This window comes from Triturus cristatus, chromosome 1_2 (genome assembly GCF_964204655.1).
Source record: "Triturus cristatus chromosome 1_2, aTriCri1.1, whole genome shotgun sequence".
NCBI lineage: Eukaryota > Metazoa > Chordata > Amphibia > Caudata > Salamandridae > Triturus > Triturus cristatus.
The window spans coordinates 65,777,961-65,790,615 of NC_140580.1; the positions used below are offsets into that span (position 1 = coordinate 65,777,961).

Genomic DNA, 12,655 nt, shown 5'->3' on the forward strand with positions numbered 1-12,655 from the left:
AGCGACCACAATGCTTTGGTACTGTACTTGAACCCAGAGAATATGGGCATCTCTAACCTTCTATCTCCGCCTAGTGTGGGGGCCAACCAACTGTTGCTCTCAAACAACAGACGAAGGGTTAGGTGGTGCTACATACAACAATAACCAACAAAGTTGGCCAAAGTATATGAGCTGGCGACACCACTGATAGAGGAAATGGGGGAACTAGGCCAGATGGAGGTCTGTTATGGGACCTAGAAGAGGGCAGATGAAATTCACGAGCAGCTAGTCGCTAAGCTGATCGAGATAGTCTATCCAACTGCAACATCTAGAGGAGTTAAGTGCAACACCAACTCCTGGTTTAATGCCACCTGCCGAAAAGCAAAGAAGGATCTAATAGCTGCAGTCAAGGCAAAGGATAAAACCCAAATCAAATGTCTCCGGGTAATATACAAAGGGACCCTAAAAAGGGAAAAGAGAAATTGGGAAACTGAGAATTGGGAGGCACTTAGGATTGCCTTGAAGGATAGAGACTTGAAATCATTTTGGACCCTAGTAAGTGTGGGAAATAAGGAAGGTCAATTGGCCCGGGAGCCCAACATATCGCCAGAAGCCTGGGAGAGGCACTTCGGGGCCCTTTATGCCGGGGAAGATTTGGTGGGTGCCAAAACAGCCCTATTGGATTCCCTGCATGAGCTCCATCCAGAAGGATTGTGTGATATCACCTTGACCGAAGTTTGGAACGCTATTAATAGACTATCCCCTAACTAAGCCCCCGGTTTAGCTAAACTTCCCGGGGAGCTTTCTCGTATGGAACCAAAAATCTGGACTCCTTATTTATGTGCTTTATTCAATGCCATCCTGAGGGGCATGGCCCCGCCATATACCTGGTGTGGGGCCGAGATTGTTCCCATCTACAAAAAATGTTGCCCACTTTTACCGTCTAATTACAGACCCATCAGCCTTATTGATATTTCACAAAAACTGATGGGCAGGGTCCTTCTTGATCGCATCCAAAGCTGGATAGAGGAGGAAGGTATTTTAAGCCCCTACCAAGCCGGCTTCAGATCAAACACCTCAACTGTGGACCAGATATTTAGGTTACAATTGTTGTTCTGGAAAACAGCTAAGATGGAGGGTGGCAGCCTCTATCTTATTTTTGTTGATCTGAAGTCGGCTTTTGATCTGGTTCCCAGGGGGAAACTTTGGGATGTTTTAAACGACCTAGGGATTCCACCCTATCTCCTTAAAGTCTTGGTGAGGCTGCATATAGGGACCTACGCGCAAGTTAGAAGCGGGAAACATGGGAAATTATCCGCGCGTTTCCATGTTAAAAAGGAGGTACACCAGGGATGTGTCCTTGCCCCAACCCTATTCTGTCTTTATATCAATGAGCTCATTGACCATCTTAATAACATTAAGGATAATGATCCCCCGAAATTGGGTTTGGGGAAGATACCCGCGCTGGTGTTTGCGGACGACACTTTGTTGTTGTCCAAAACTTTATCAGGCAGTCAACGCATTTTGGATGGATTCGCCGAGTTTTGTACTAAGCGGGGTCTGGAGATCAATGTAATCAAGACAAAATATATGATCTTCAACCCCCCCAAAATTACTCTGTCAAATCCCTCTCTTGATGGTACACCCCTGGAAAGGGTGAGGATATTTGATTACCTAGGCATTACTTTATCAGAAGATTTTGCATGGGAACCCCAAATGGACAAGGCCAGACTAAAACTATCACAGACGGTGGGTGGGATAATGAAATTCCACAGGTCAACCATATATAGGTCAGTGGCCCCCGCAGTAGAAATATATAAAGCCCAGGCAAGAGGGGCTGCCTTATATGGGGCTGAACTGTGGGGACACATATCTGCCGCCAACCTCGCAAAAATAGAAAATAACTTCATGAGACAAGTAGTAGGTCTCCCACTCAGTACCCCCCTAGTCCCCCTTCGTATGGACTTGGGCCTGCTGCCCATAAATGAAGAAATTGCCCTGAGGCCCATTATATTTTGGCGCAGGGTGTGGGTGACCCCAGAACTTTCCGCCTACAGAGACGAGCTGAGGGAGATCCTTTCTATTAAAACCACTAAAAAGATCCTGTGGTTATTGTTCATCAAGGATCTCTTGGCTAGGCTAGGTAGGCTGGATCTCTGGCTAACCCCAGAGTTATCATGCTTATCAACATCTAGGCAAGACCTAGTGCACCTTTATAGACAGGATAACTTGCTGGCTATCCAGGGAAGTGCCACAGGGGGTTCGATGACTGCTGAGTTTTTGCTAGCTAAGGCTGAATATAGGAAAGAAGAGTTCCTGGACCGGATCTATCCCATGCAAGCCAGGAAACTCTATATGCAATTTAGAGTGGGGAACCTCCCTCTAAATGCCCTTACTAGCAAATGGGCACCAGAGAACAAGAAGAACTGTCCTGCATGTACCCACAGGGAAGAGTCCGAAATACATGTACTATTCTTTTGCCCTGCATATACTCTCCCACGTAAACGATGGATAACACAAATATGTCGCAACCATGGGTTTAGGTTACACATAGAGGCCTTCAGGATATTAAAACACGATACCCATCCTCCAATAGTATTTGTAGTCTCTCGATTCTTAAATTCGATGTGGCATTTACGCAGGGGCCTTGTAAAGTGATGTGTGAACCTTTGTGTATACTGTGTAAATCTTTGATTGTGATCTAGGCAGTTTTTAAAAAACTTTTTCTAAGTGTTTTTATCCTATTTTATGACATTTCTAATTTTGAGCCATTTCCAATTTTTAAGATTTATGTGCTGAATATAATATGTCTCTTTGGCCTGAGATGAATTAGCTAAATGTGTTTTTATATTGTAGATATAGTAAGGTTATGTCTTATGGATGATGGATTTCTTGTATAGCCCATCTTGCAGTATTTTTAGATTTGTGTATTCTTAGGTGCTTGATCAATTATGCATACTACAAAGAAATCTCGACAGTATCCATATTTGTATATATTATATGGTAATGATTATGTTTTTGGATGATCAAAACTACACTACTTCATAGGCAACTGGCGGCAGTCTCTCCTTGGCTGTAATGAAATTGTACACTGTAGTGTTTTTTTTATTCTGTGCTTTTATGGTCCTTTGACCGAAATAAAGTTACTATTGATTGATTGATTGACCAAGAGCCCAAGATTCATCATGCTCAAAAGTGGAATCTAGGACTGATATAGTAACCAGTGGTCCCCCGGCTGTTTTAATTATTGCTGAAATACCTAGCTCAATCAGGAAAGAAGGTCCTCCTCAATTACTGAGGCCCATCATAGGTCTGTGTGGGGATAAGAGCATGCCCCTAAACAAGAATGAAACTACCAATTATACTAATGTAACTAATCAGAAGGTTCACACTGAAATCGAATTGCCTAAATCCAATATATTATTTTGGAACGTGGCTGGGCTGCGCCAGAATGTGGAAGATCCACATTGGGTCGCCTTTATTGGAGACTTTTTAATACTATGTTTTCAAGAGACCTGGACAATGAACGAGGTGCACATAAATGGATATAAAACCTACCACACTCCAGCGGTGAACTCAGTGTGTGGTAGAAATAAGGGGAGGTTATGCACCTACATTTCCAGTAGTATAACTGTTAACAGGATTGACTTTAAAATCTGTAAAGGTTTCTATCATGTCTTGCTATGGAATATGGATAAAAAGCGTTCTGTGGCTCTTGTAAATTTTTACAATAATATTCCCAAAGAACAGCTAAGCCATGTACTGGGTGAATTACTGAAAGATATCTGTAACATACAAGAAAGCTCTATGGATGACCTATGCATCATTTGGGGTGGGGATTTTAATGTTAATGTCTGCCAGTATGCTTTGAAGGGTATTTGTGGCCTGTGCTCGCATCAAGATGTAGAGTCTGCACATTTTTCTCATATTACATCTGGCGATCTGCTTAACACTATTGTGTATCAATTTGATCTAGGGTTGGCTAATGAACTTTGCACCCCCACAGTTCCATTTAAGAATACTTTTAATGGCAGAGGTCGAGGCTCTAAAATTGATTTCATTCTGATTACAAAAATTCACACTAACAGGGTGAGCGACTTTGAAACCCATACAAATGCGATGAGTGACCATTTCCCAATAAGTCTCTCTATTTGCCTACCATTTGACACACCATACGGGGGCCCCAGAAATAATTATTCCCTTTTGAACCCACGCTTAAAAGACTAAATGGGTATACCCTGAGTTGGACAAAAACTGACCCAATCTTATTATTCAGTCAAATAATAAATAATTGTAAGAAGGATGTGGCGATTTGCCTTGACGAGTTGGCCACTGACTTGGAGGTCCTAAACTCATTTGGTATCATTACAAAAGAGATTAGGGAGCTATTGACTGTGAATATTAGGGAAAGGAAGACTAAGGAACAGGGATGGTTCGATACAGGCTGCACCAAAGCACATATTAACCTAAAGAAGGTAGTACATAGATAAAGTAGTAGCCAACAGGAAAGCAAATTGGCTAGGGCCACCTACAAACTAGCGCTAAAGAAACGCAAAGAAACACTAAGAATGGAGGCCTGGCAGTCCCTGCGCGAGGCATGTGAACTTGGAGATAATAACACTTTTTGGAAGGTGGTTAATTACCCCTTTTTTAGCACCTAGAGATGCACCCTCAGTAGAATTAGCTATTACTGAAAGCTCTTGGGTTGAACATTATACCAATCTATATAATGAAGCCGAGCAAACTGAGGCTACAACTGAATGGGATTTATCCATTTTAAATGACGATTCTGGTTTGTTCCCTTTGGATCTATGTTTTACTCTGCAAGAAGTTGTATGTGCCATTAATGAAAGAGCTGCGGGTAAAGCCCCTGGACCAGACGGTGTCCCAGTGGACGTGTACAAGTCTAATCTACTGTTCTGGAGACCCCTGCTAACTCATGAACTCATGTATTAAAAGCTTGTTGTCAACAGGGTTTGTTACCAGCATGGTCGGTTTCCATATTGGTCCCTATATTTAAAAAGGGGGACTGCAATAGTCCTTATTGTTACCGACCAATTTCCCTGCGGTAGTCCTTTCTTAAAATTACAGGTCGCATTATTGTAAATGGGCTACAGTCCTGGGTGGAAGAGAAAGGTGTTCTTTCTAAACTTCAATATGGCTTCCGCCAGTGTATGGGGACCATTGAACAGGGTCTGAATCTAAACCTTGTGATTGGTAAATATACACAAGCGAAACAAGGAAAAATATTTTTAGCCTTTGTTGATCTAAATTCTGCTTTTGATTACGTGAGTCACAATAAACTTTGGATGATATTAAAGGAAATGGGTGTGGAACACCTCTTATAAGTTTCATGAGGCAGTTATACAAGGATGCTGGTGCTAGAGTTCGCTATGGTAGGCAGGGCGAATGCACAGCCAAATTTCCTATTAGTAAAGGTGTAAGGCAGGGCTGTGTGCTCGCCCCCTTACTTTTTAGTTTGTACATAAATGATCTAGAATTTTTTTTAGCTGAAAGATGTCAGGACATCCCTATAATTAATAAACAACCTGGGCCGGCATTGTTGTACGCGGATGACGCGGTCTTAATGGCGCGTACCCAGTTAGGCCTGCAGAGAGTTTTAACGAGTTTTACATTATTTATGGGTGCAAGGGGCTTGAAAGTAAATACTTCAAAAACATATGTTATGAAATGTGGTAAAAATAGCGCAAAGTGCCGTGACATTTTTATTGATAATACAAAAGTAGATTGCATTAATAGCTTCCCATACCTTGGAATTCAATTTGATTACAGAGGGACTTGGGGCCCTGCTGTGCAGGCAAGAAAATTGATGTTTATTAAGATGATTGGTGCGTTGACCAATTTTGCCAGGAGGCTAGGTAGAAGACCAGTCCCAGAACTAATATTGATATATAAAGCTAAGTGCTTATCAACAGCTATGTATGGAGCAGGCATCTGGGGCTACAAGGATGTGAACCCCATCCAATTAATAGAAAACGCATTTACAAAGTATCTACTGGCCGTCCCTTTCGAGCACGGCAAACTTTGTTTGTCACTCTGAACTTGGGCTGACACATATAGCAGATCTGGCCAAAATCAAACCGATTTAAATATGGCACAAGGTTTGGGCTACCAAGGAGACTAACTTTAACCGTGAGGTGAATAGGGATTGCCTGAGTATGGAGATGGGGCCCTCTATCCCATGGCTAAATGTCATCGAAAAGTTCACGTGTGATATTGGCCACCCAAAATATTTCGAAAAACCAGACAGTATCATCAAATTGACGAGAAAGTCCTTAAAAACATTTTGCCTGGCACATTTAGAAACTAACAGACTCACCACGGAGATTGTTAAACAATCAGTCATGGAGAATCAATTAATGTTATCATGTTATGCTATCCAGCCTTACCTAGTCTGTGTCCCTGGGCTTTATGAGAGGATGCTTTTAACACGATTCTGCTTGGGGATCTTACATAGATTGGTGTGTTTCCCCATCATTAATGATTGGTGGAAAACCCTAGGTGCCTGCCCATGTGAGGCTATATCACAACAATCCACACTACATGTTACCATATTTTGTCATTTTTATTTGCACCTAAGAAAAAGATTTTTAAAAACAGTTCAAAAAAAGATGGGGATGAGACAATGTCGCACAGCGTTTTGAGCTATGCAAGGTTTAGATGATGAACTGACAATTTTAGACATTGTCTCTTTTTTGAAAAATGTTATGACCTATAGAAAATGTTTATGAAAATAGCTGATGTATGATTATTTTTAATTATCAAGAAATCATTTCTCTGTAAAAATGTGTTTTTAGAATGAATGTCTAGTATAGTGCTTTTATGATTTAGAAACTAAATCGAATAAAGCTATTTTTGATTTGATTTGATTTGACACGCTATAAAAATACCACAAACATATTTGACAAAATGATTGCTGTAGTGGGAGCAGGGTGTATGTAGCTTCTGCTACAGCTGTCATTCAAGGAGGAGGTAAAGGACGGAAAGGAAAAACAGGTATGACTTTGAAGACTTCACAGCATCATTTAGAGTGCATTTACTGTGGGCACTTATAGCTATTTAGTGCCGACATTCCAATTCAGATTGTCTGGAGGGACGCCTTACTCTCTAGAATTCCATTAAAGACTCTTAATACAGGTCAGACAATGCAATTTCTTGTATTAACAAGCACTATATGTGTTACGCACAAATGGGAGTGGTTTGGGACATTCAAATTTAGCTTCCTTCCAATTTCCCATTAATTGGCAAAACTGGGACCTGATCAGCCGTGGCCCGACCACAGGGGATGAGGTGCCACGTCCCCTCACCTTTTGCCCCTCAGGAAGTGTGTCTGTCAAGCTGAGCAAAGGTCAGCCTGACAGACACTCTTCATTTTCAGGACAGGCAGCCAGTAGTTAGAAATGCGCTAAATGCGTAGGCTCCTGCCTGCGTGAGCTAAACTTTGCTGGGTTGAGAATGTTACAGCTCCTGTGGGCGTGCCCTCCTCAGCTCAGCAAAGGCCCTCGAGGCCCTTGCTCTCGTGATGAGGTGGAGTGTCACTCATTGCCTCGGATCTGGGTGCTTCCGTTTTCAGCCCTGAAGTGCCCAGGGCTGAGTGTCAATCAGTGACACCTTGTCACAGAGTGGGGTGGGGTAAGCGGTCTCACTGACCCCATCCCACTCTGTGGCGAGGGACTGCTGCCTTGTCGCCAATGAGGGAAGGCAGCAGGCCCCAACCCTCCTGGTACTTCAGAGGCAGAGCTGCAGGTAAGTGAGATTTTTTTTTTAAGTTAATGTTTGGAGTGTGCATGTATGTTTGAATATTTGGTAATGAGTGTTGTTAATGATTTGTGTGCGAGCATTAGTGTGTGAATGCATGGGTGTGAGCGAGTGTGTCCCATCCGCCCACTTCCTCCTAAAATTACCGGGCTGCACTGGACCGGACGTAGAAAGAGTAGCAAAAACCACAGACTTTGCAACCGCAAATGCACATGATACAATGAACTAAAGGTACTCTGAAAAATGGAAACGGGTTTCCAACTCCCAAGTGCATTTTACAGGAGGATGGGGTGTGAAAGGGGTGAGTTCCTCCTCACTTCATTAGAAGAGCCATTAGGACTGCAAAACGTTGAAAAGATACCTCGCCCAACATGGGATGATAACTCGATTTGCAAAGTGAAAGTTATTTCCATGTGGCAGCATCCACCTTGTGAATGGCCGCAGGCAGCCTTGAGTCAAATTCAGGCAACCGCCATTTACCTACCCCCTAATGTCAAGCTATGCGGGGCGATTTCATTTTTCCCTTCAATGGACAGGAGATGTGTTAAATAAATGTCGTATGGAGGGAGGCCGCTTGAGGGATGGAGGACTGAGGTACCTCGTAGGCCTCCATCCCTGGTATGCAGGCATATGCAGAGGGCTTGCAAAATGTATCCTGCCTCAGACATATTAATGAGACAGGAAGTTGTGTGACATCTTGTGAATGTGCATTTTGCAAAGGGACTGATCATCACCTCAGTTGCATCACAAAATGAGGGGTGGGTCACAATCCAGTTTGCGTGCACAAAAAAGCGACTGGCTTGCGTCCTGCACTCTGAAGATCGTGTCCTTAGTTGTGAAAAGGGAAGGTATTAAGACACAAGATAGTGGAACCGGAGAGGAACTGGAAAATTTATTTGATTGCGAATTGTACATGGCTACTGACATGGTGGCTTGAACAATTAAGTGGAAATTGCAAGCAGAAAGAAATATTAAAATGAGGAAAACCAAAATGACTGCCCATAAAGCCCTCCCTTGGAACACTTGGAAGTGTCACTAAGAATGACGTATTATTGTGCCGCTGTTGCAGAGCTCGCACTAGTGCCATGTCCATAGACTTGGGTGTAACGCAAACTAATGATCCGCTTTCCACTTGCAAAATAGGAGGATTGGCCTTCGAATTTCACGTACACTGCCTGCCACCGGTATGCAAAGGGCTTCTGTCTAGCCAAGAAGAGCGGGCTATCCAAGGCGCCCTCGTTATACAGAAGCATGTCCAGATCTAAGCTAATGGCTTCCTTCGTTCCCCCAGTAAGTCTCTCCGTGATGCACTCAATCTGTGTTCCATGGGCTGTTTTGTCCTCTTTCAACATATTTCAAGTCCCAGTGTACATTACCTGCATTATACTGATTTTAAAAGCCTTGTGGCCATTCTCTCCATTATACAACCCATCAAGTTTTTGATGGATCCCTAATAACTTTCTATTCTATATTATCGAATTTACTGACTCCATTTTACATCGCTGAATAGCTCCAAGTATATTCACCATTGTGTTCAAGAAAAAGAGGCGTATTCCCGCCCTCATGTCCAAGCAGGTGACGACGTGTATTGACCATTGTGTTCCAGCAGGTGAGGATTGAACATTGTGTATAAGCAGGAGTGGAAGGATACTCACCAATGTGCACAAGCAGACAAGGAGGAATGCAGAACATACCATTCTGGACAAGCATGAGAGCATGAATACGCACCATTGTGAACTAGCACATCAAGATGAATTTCCACCATTGTGTACAAGTATGGATACTCGCCATCGTGTACAAGCATGAGAGCATGAGACTCACCAGTGTGAACAAGCAAGTCAGGATGAATTCCCACCATTGTGTACAAGCATGGATTCTCGCCATTGTGTACAATCATGAGACAAGCATGAGAGCATGAGACTCACCAGTGTGAACAAGCAAGTCAGGATGAATTCCCACCATTGTGTACAAGCATGGATTCTCGCCATTGTGTACAAGCATGAGACAAGCATGAAAGCATAGATACTCACCAGTGTGAACGAGCACGTCAGGTTAAATTCCCATCTATTGTGTACAAGCATGGATACTCACCATCGCATACAAGCATGAGATCATGAGACAAGCATGAAAGCATGGAAACTCACCAGTGTGAACAAGCAAGTCAGGATGAATTCCCACCATTGTGTACAGGCCTGGCTACTCACCATCGTGTACAAGCATGAGAGCATGAGACAAGCATAAGGGCATGGATACTCACCATCGTGTAAAAGCATGAGAACATGGCTACTCACCATCGTGCACGAGCAGGTGTGGACGAAGCCCGCGCTCCTGCAGAATTCGACAGGCAGCTGGTGCTGGAGCAATGACTTCATTCTCTGACACATCAAAGCCCAGGCGTTGTAACTTCTTCACAAACTCCCCGCGAGTTGCTTGAGTCTCATTGGTGCAGAAACGGAGCTTCAGCCCTGACTCCTTGATTCTGTCTCCAAAACATAAGGAAGTAAAGAAAACATTGAAGATCAGTAGTTCCAAGAGGCTGTAGTGTGCGAGAAACTCAAACTCATCGCCTGAACCCTGAATGCAGGGGAGAGTGATCTCCTCCCCAGGACACAAGTATCACATTAGAAATGGCCTCCAGAGCCCCTGCCACCAAGCGAGGCTCTACCCTGTACTACAGCTCATACCAAGCTAAGCTGTACGTGCTAACACGGGCGCCAGCGACCCACAACACGTGACACCAGCCTGAACTTACTCAGTACTACAACCTTACGGGGCCCACACTCACTGACACTCAGCACGTTGTCCTTAGCACAGCAGTGTCACAGTCACTCAAACTAAACAAAAAGGTATGGGGTGTTACGTGGTACACTAGACCTGCACTCCCATGGGCCACTGGACCCGTATTCACATGGGCAATGCATCTACATTCACAAGGACACTAACTCCACTCACAAGCACAATGCATCTGAACTCAAATGCACAATGTACCTGCACTAATGGAGCACCATGCCTGCTGTCACATAAGGTACTACATCTGCCAACACAAGTACAATGTACCAGCACTCATAAGGGGACAACAGGTTAAACCTGCGCTCACTAGGGACCCTGTGCCTTCATTCAAATGGACATTATAACTGTAATCACCAGGGGCACTGCTAGTGCACTTACGGGGACATCAGACCAGCACTCGTATAGGATACTGACCCTTTGCTTGCATGGGACACTGCAAAACTCACCTCCTCCACTTACAGGGCCAGTGTGCCTGCAGTCGAACAGGGCACGTATAGAATGATACCTGCATGTACTCACTTAGGTCCTGTGATCAGGGCCGGACTGAGAACCAAAACCGGCCCTGGCAAAGTGCTCGGCAACCCCCCCACCCCCCGGGAGGTTGGGGGTGGGGCCGAGCTGTTTGCCACAGGCCACCGGCTCCCAACCCTGGCGGCCCACCGGGGAAATGCCCGCTGCTGCCAGTCCGGCCCTGCCTGTGGTCGAAGTGGGCAGGCTCTGCAGGGCACGGCGTGTCCCTACTTCTTTGATTCAATAGATTTCGTTACCCTACTTTTTTATTTAAAAAATGCATCGCAGGACGGCAGAAATGGCCAAGGCCGATAGATGAGGCCCGGCAGTTCAGGGGCGGGCAGGACGAGCAGAGAAGGAAAAGGACTCTGTCTCTTTTCCGTCTTGCCCAGAGAAGACAAGGGCAGTGTCCACTTCTCCTGCTCTGCCGCTGTCAGCTGCCCCCCTCTCTTTCTTACTCATTCCCTCTCTTTCTGTCTCACTCCTCCTCACTTATTGAAAACCGTAACTTCAAGAAACGGTTCTCACCCTCTCTTTCCTCCTTTTGTTTATTTGTTTCCGTGTGAAATAGATCCAAAAAAGAAAATCACTTTAGCTGTAAATGTACTCTTTTTCTGACATTGTTCTATTCCAAAGTGCAGCCTCAGGAATAAAAGGTTCCAAATATGAAAAATAAATATCTAAATAAAGCAAGGCAGAGTGGTTGCAAAATGGCCAGATTAATTTTATTCACACCAAAACACATTAGCGCCATTTTACAGAGTTTGCCAGTGAAGCGCTTTCTTTTGTTTTCTTATCTGTATGAACAGCATTGTATTCCCCAGGTGGGGGAGTGCACCAATCCAGGAGGTACTGCAATGTCTGATTGATGGGTGGATTAGAAAATAAAATGTGTACCACGGCTCTGTGTTCACAGATGTGGTCTTTTTAAACTATACTGCTTACGTTTTGTAAGGATAGAAGCAATAGACATTGAAATGGGTCCCTTCTGGGCCCTGTAGTCCTGCCCTTAACTTTTCAGGCAAAAACACTCACTGATTTCTTAATGGTGAGTGTAAAGTTTTAAGGTAACCATGTTGTTCCTTCCTAAATTTCACATGCTTTACCTAATCTTGCATTCCCTAATAGGGTTTGCTTTCCCCAGGATGTTGTTACTTTTTTACCAAGCAGCATATTGCTCTTGTCTAGTGCGTAATTTGAATCGAGTTGCATCCAGGTGTTTATAGCGAGGCACAACTGAGTTGTAGTTGAAGGCAGTGCAACAGTATGATGTTCAGTGGGGGGGGGGGGGGGGGGGGGGATTGTGGCACTATGCCCAGAGCTGACAATTTTTTTTTACTGGGGAACCAGGTTCAGCCTTCATGACCAGTCCCCCAAACCACTCTCCTGGTGGAGCACATTCCCGTGCTAGACCTTAGAAGGCCTGGTGTCTTAGCACCAGCAGGTGAACCCTAGAGGTGGGAAGTGTGGGTTACTCTTGAAGGCCTGTACACTACAATCCATACTGAAGTTCACCTCCAATCTCGCTGGCAGGCCTATGAAGCAACACACCCTAGAGCAGCAGTGACCCTGTCACGGAAGTCACAGGACCCGTGAG

General features: G+C 44.3%; 1 protein-coding gene across 1 annotated transcript in view; it reads right to left on the reverse strand.

The window, feature by feature from the left end:
* The window catches only part of LHPP (phospholysine phosphohistidine inorganic pyrophosphate phosphatase), a 210,223-nt gene that overhangs the window by 56,734 nt on the left and 140,834 nt on the right, over positions 1 to 12,655 (reverse strand). Inside the window, exon 2 of the mRNA XM_085601586.1 lies at positions 10,050 to 10,237. Within this exon, the coding sequence (XP_085457712.1) occupies positions 10,050 to 10,237 (188 nt within the window). The remainder of the gene's footprint in view (positions 1 to 10,049; positions 10,238 to 12,655) is intronic.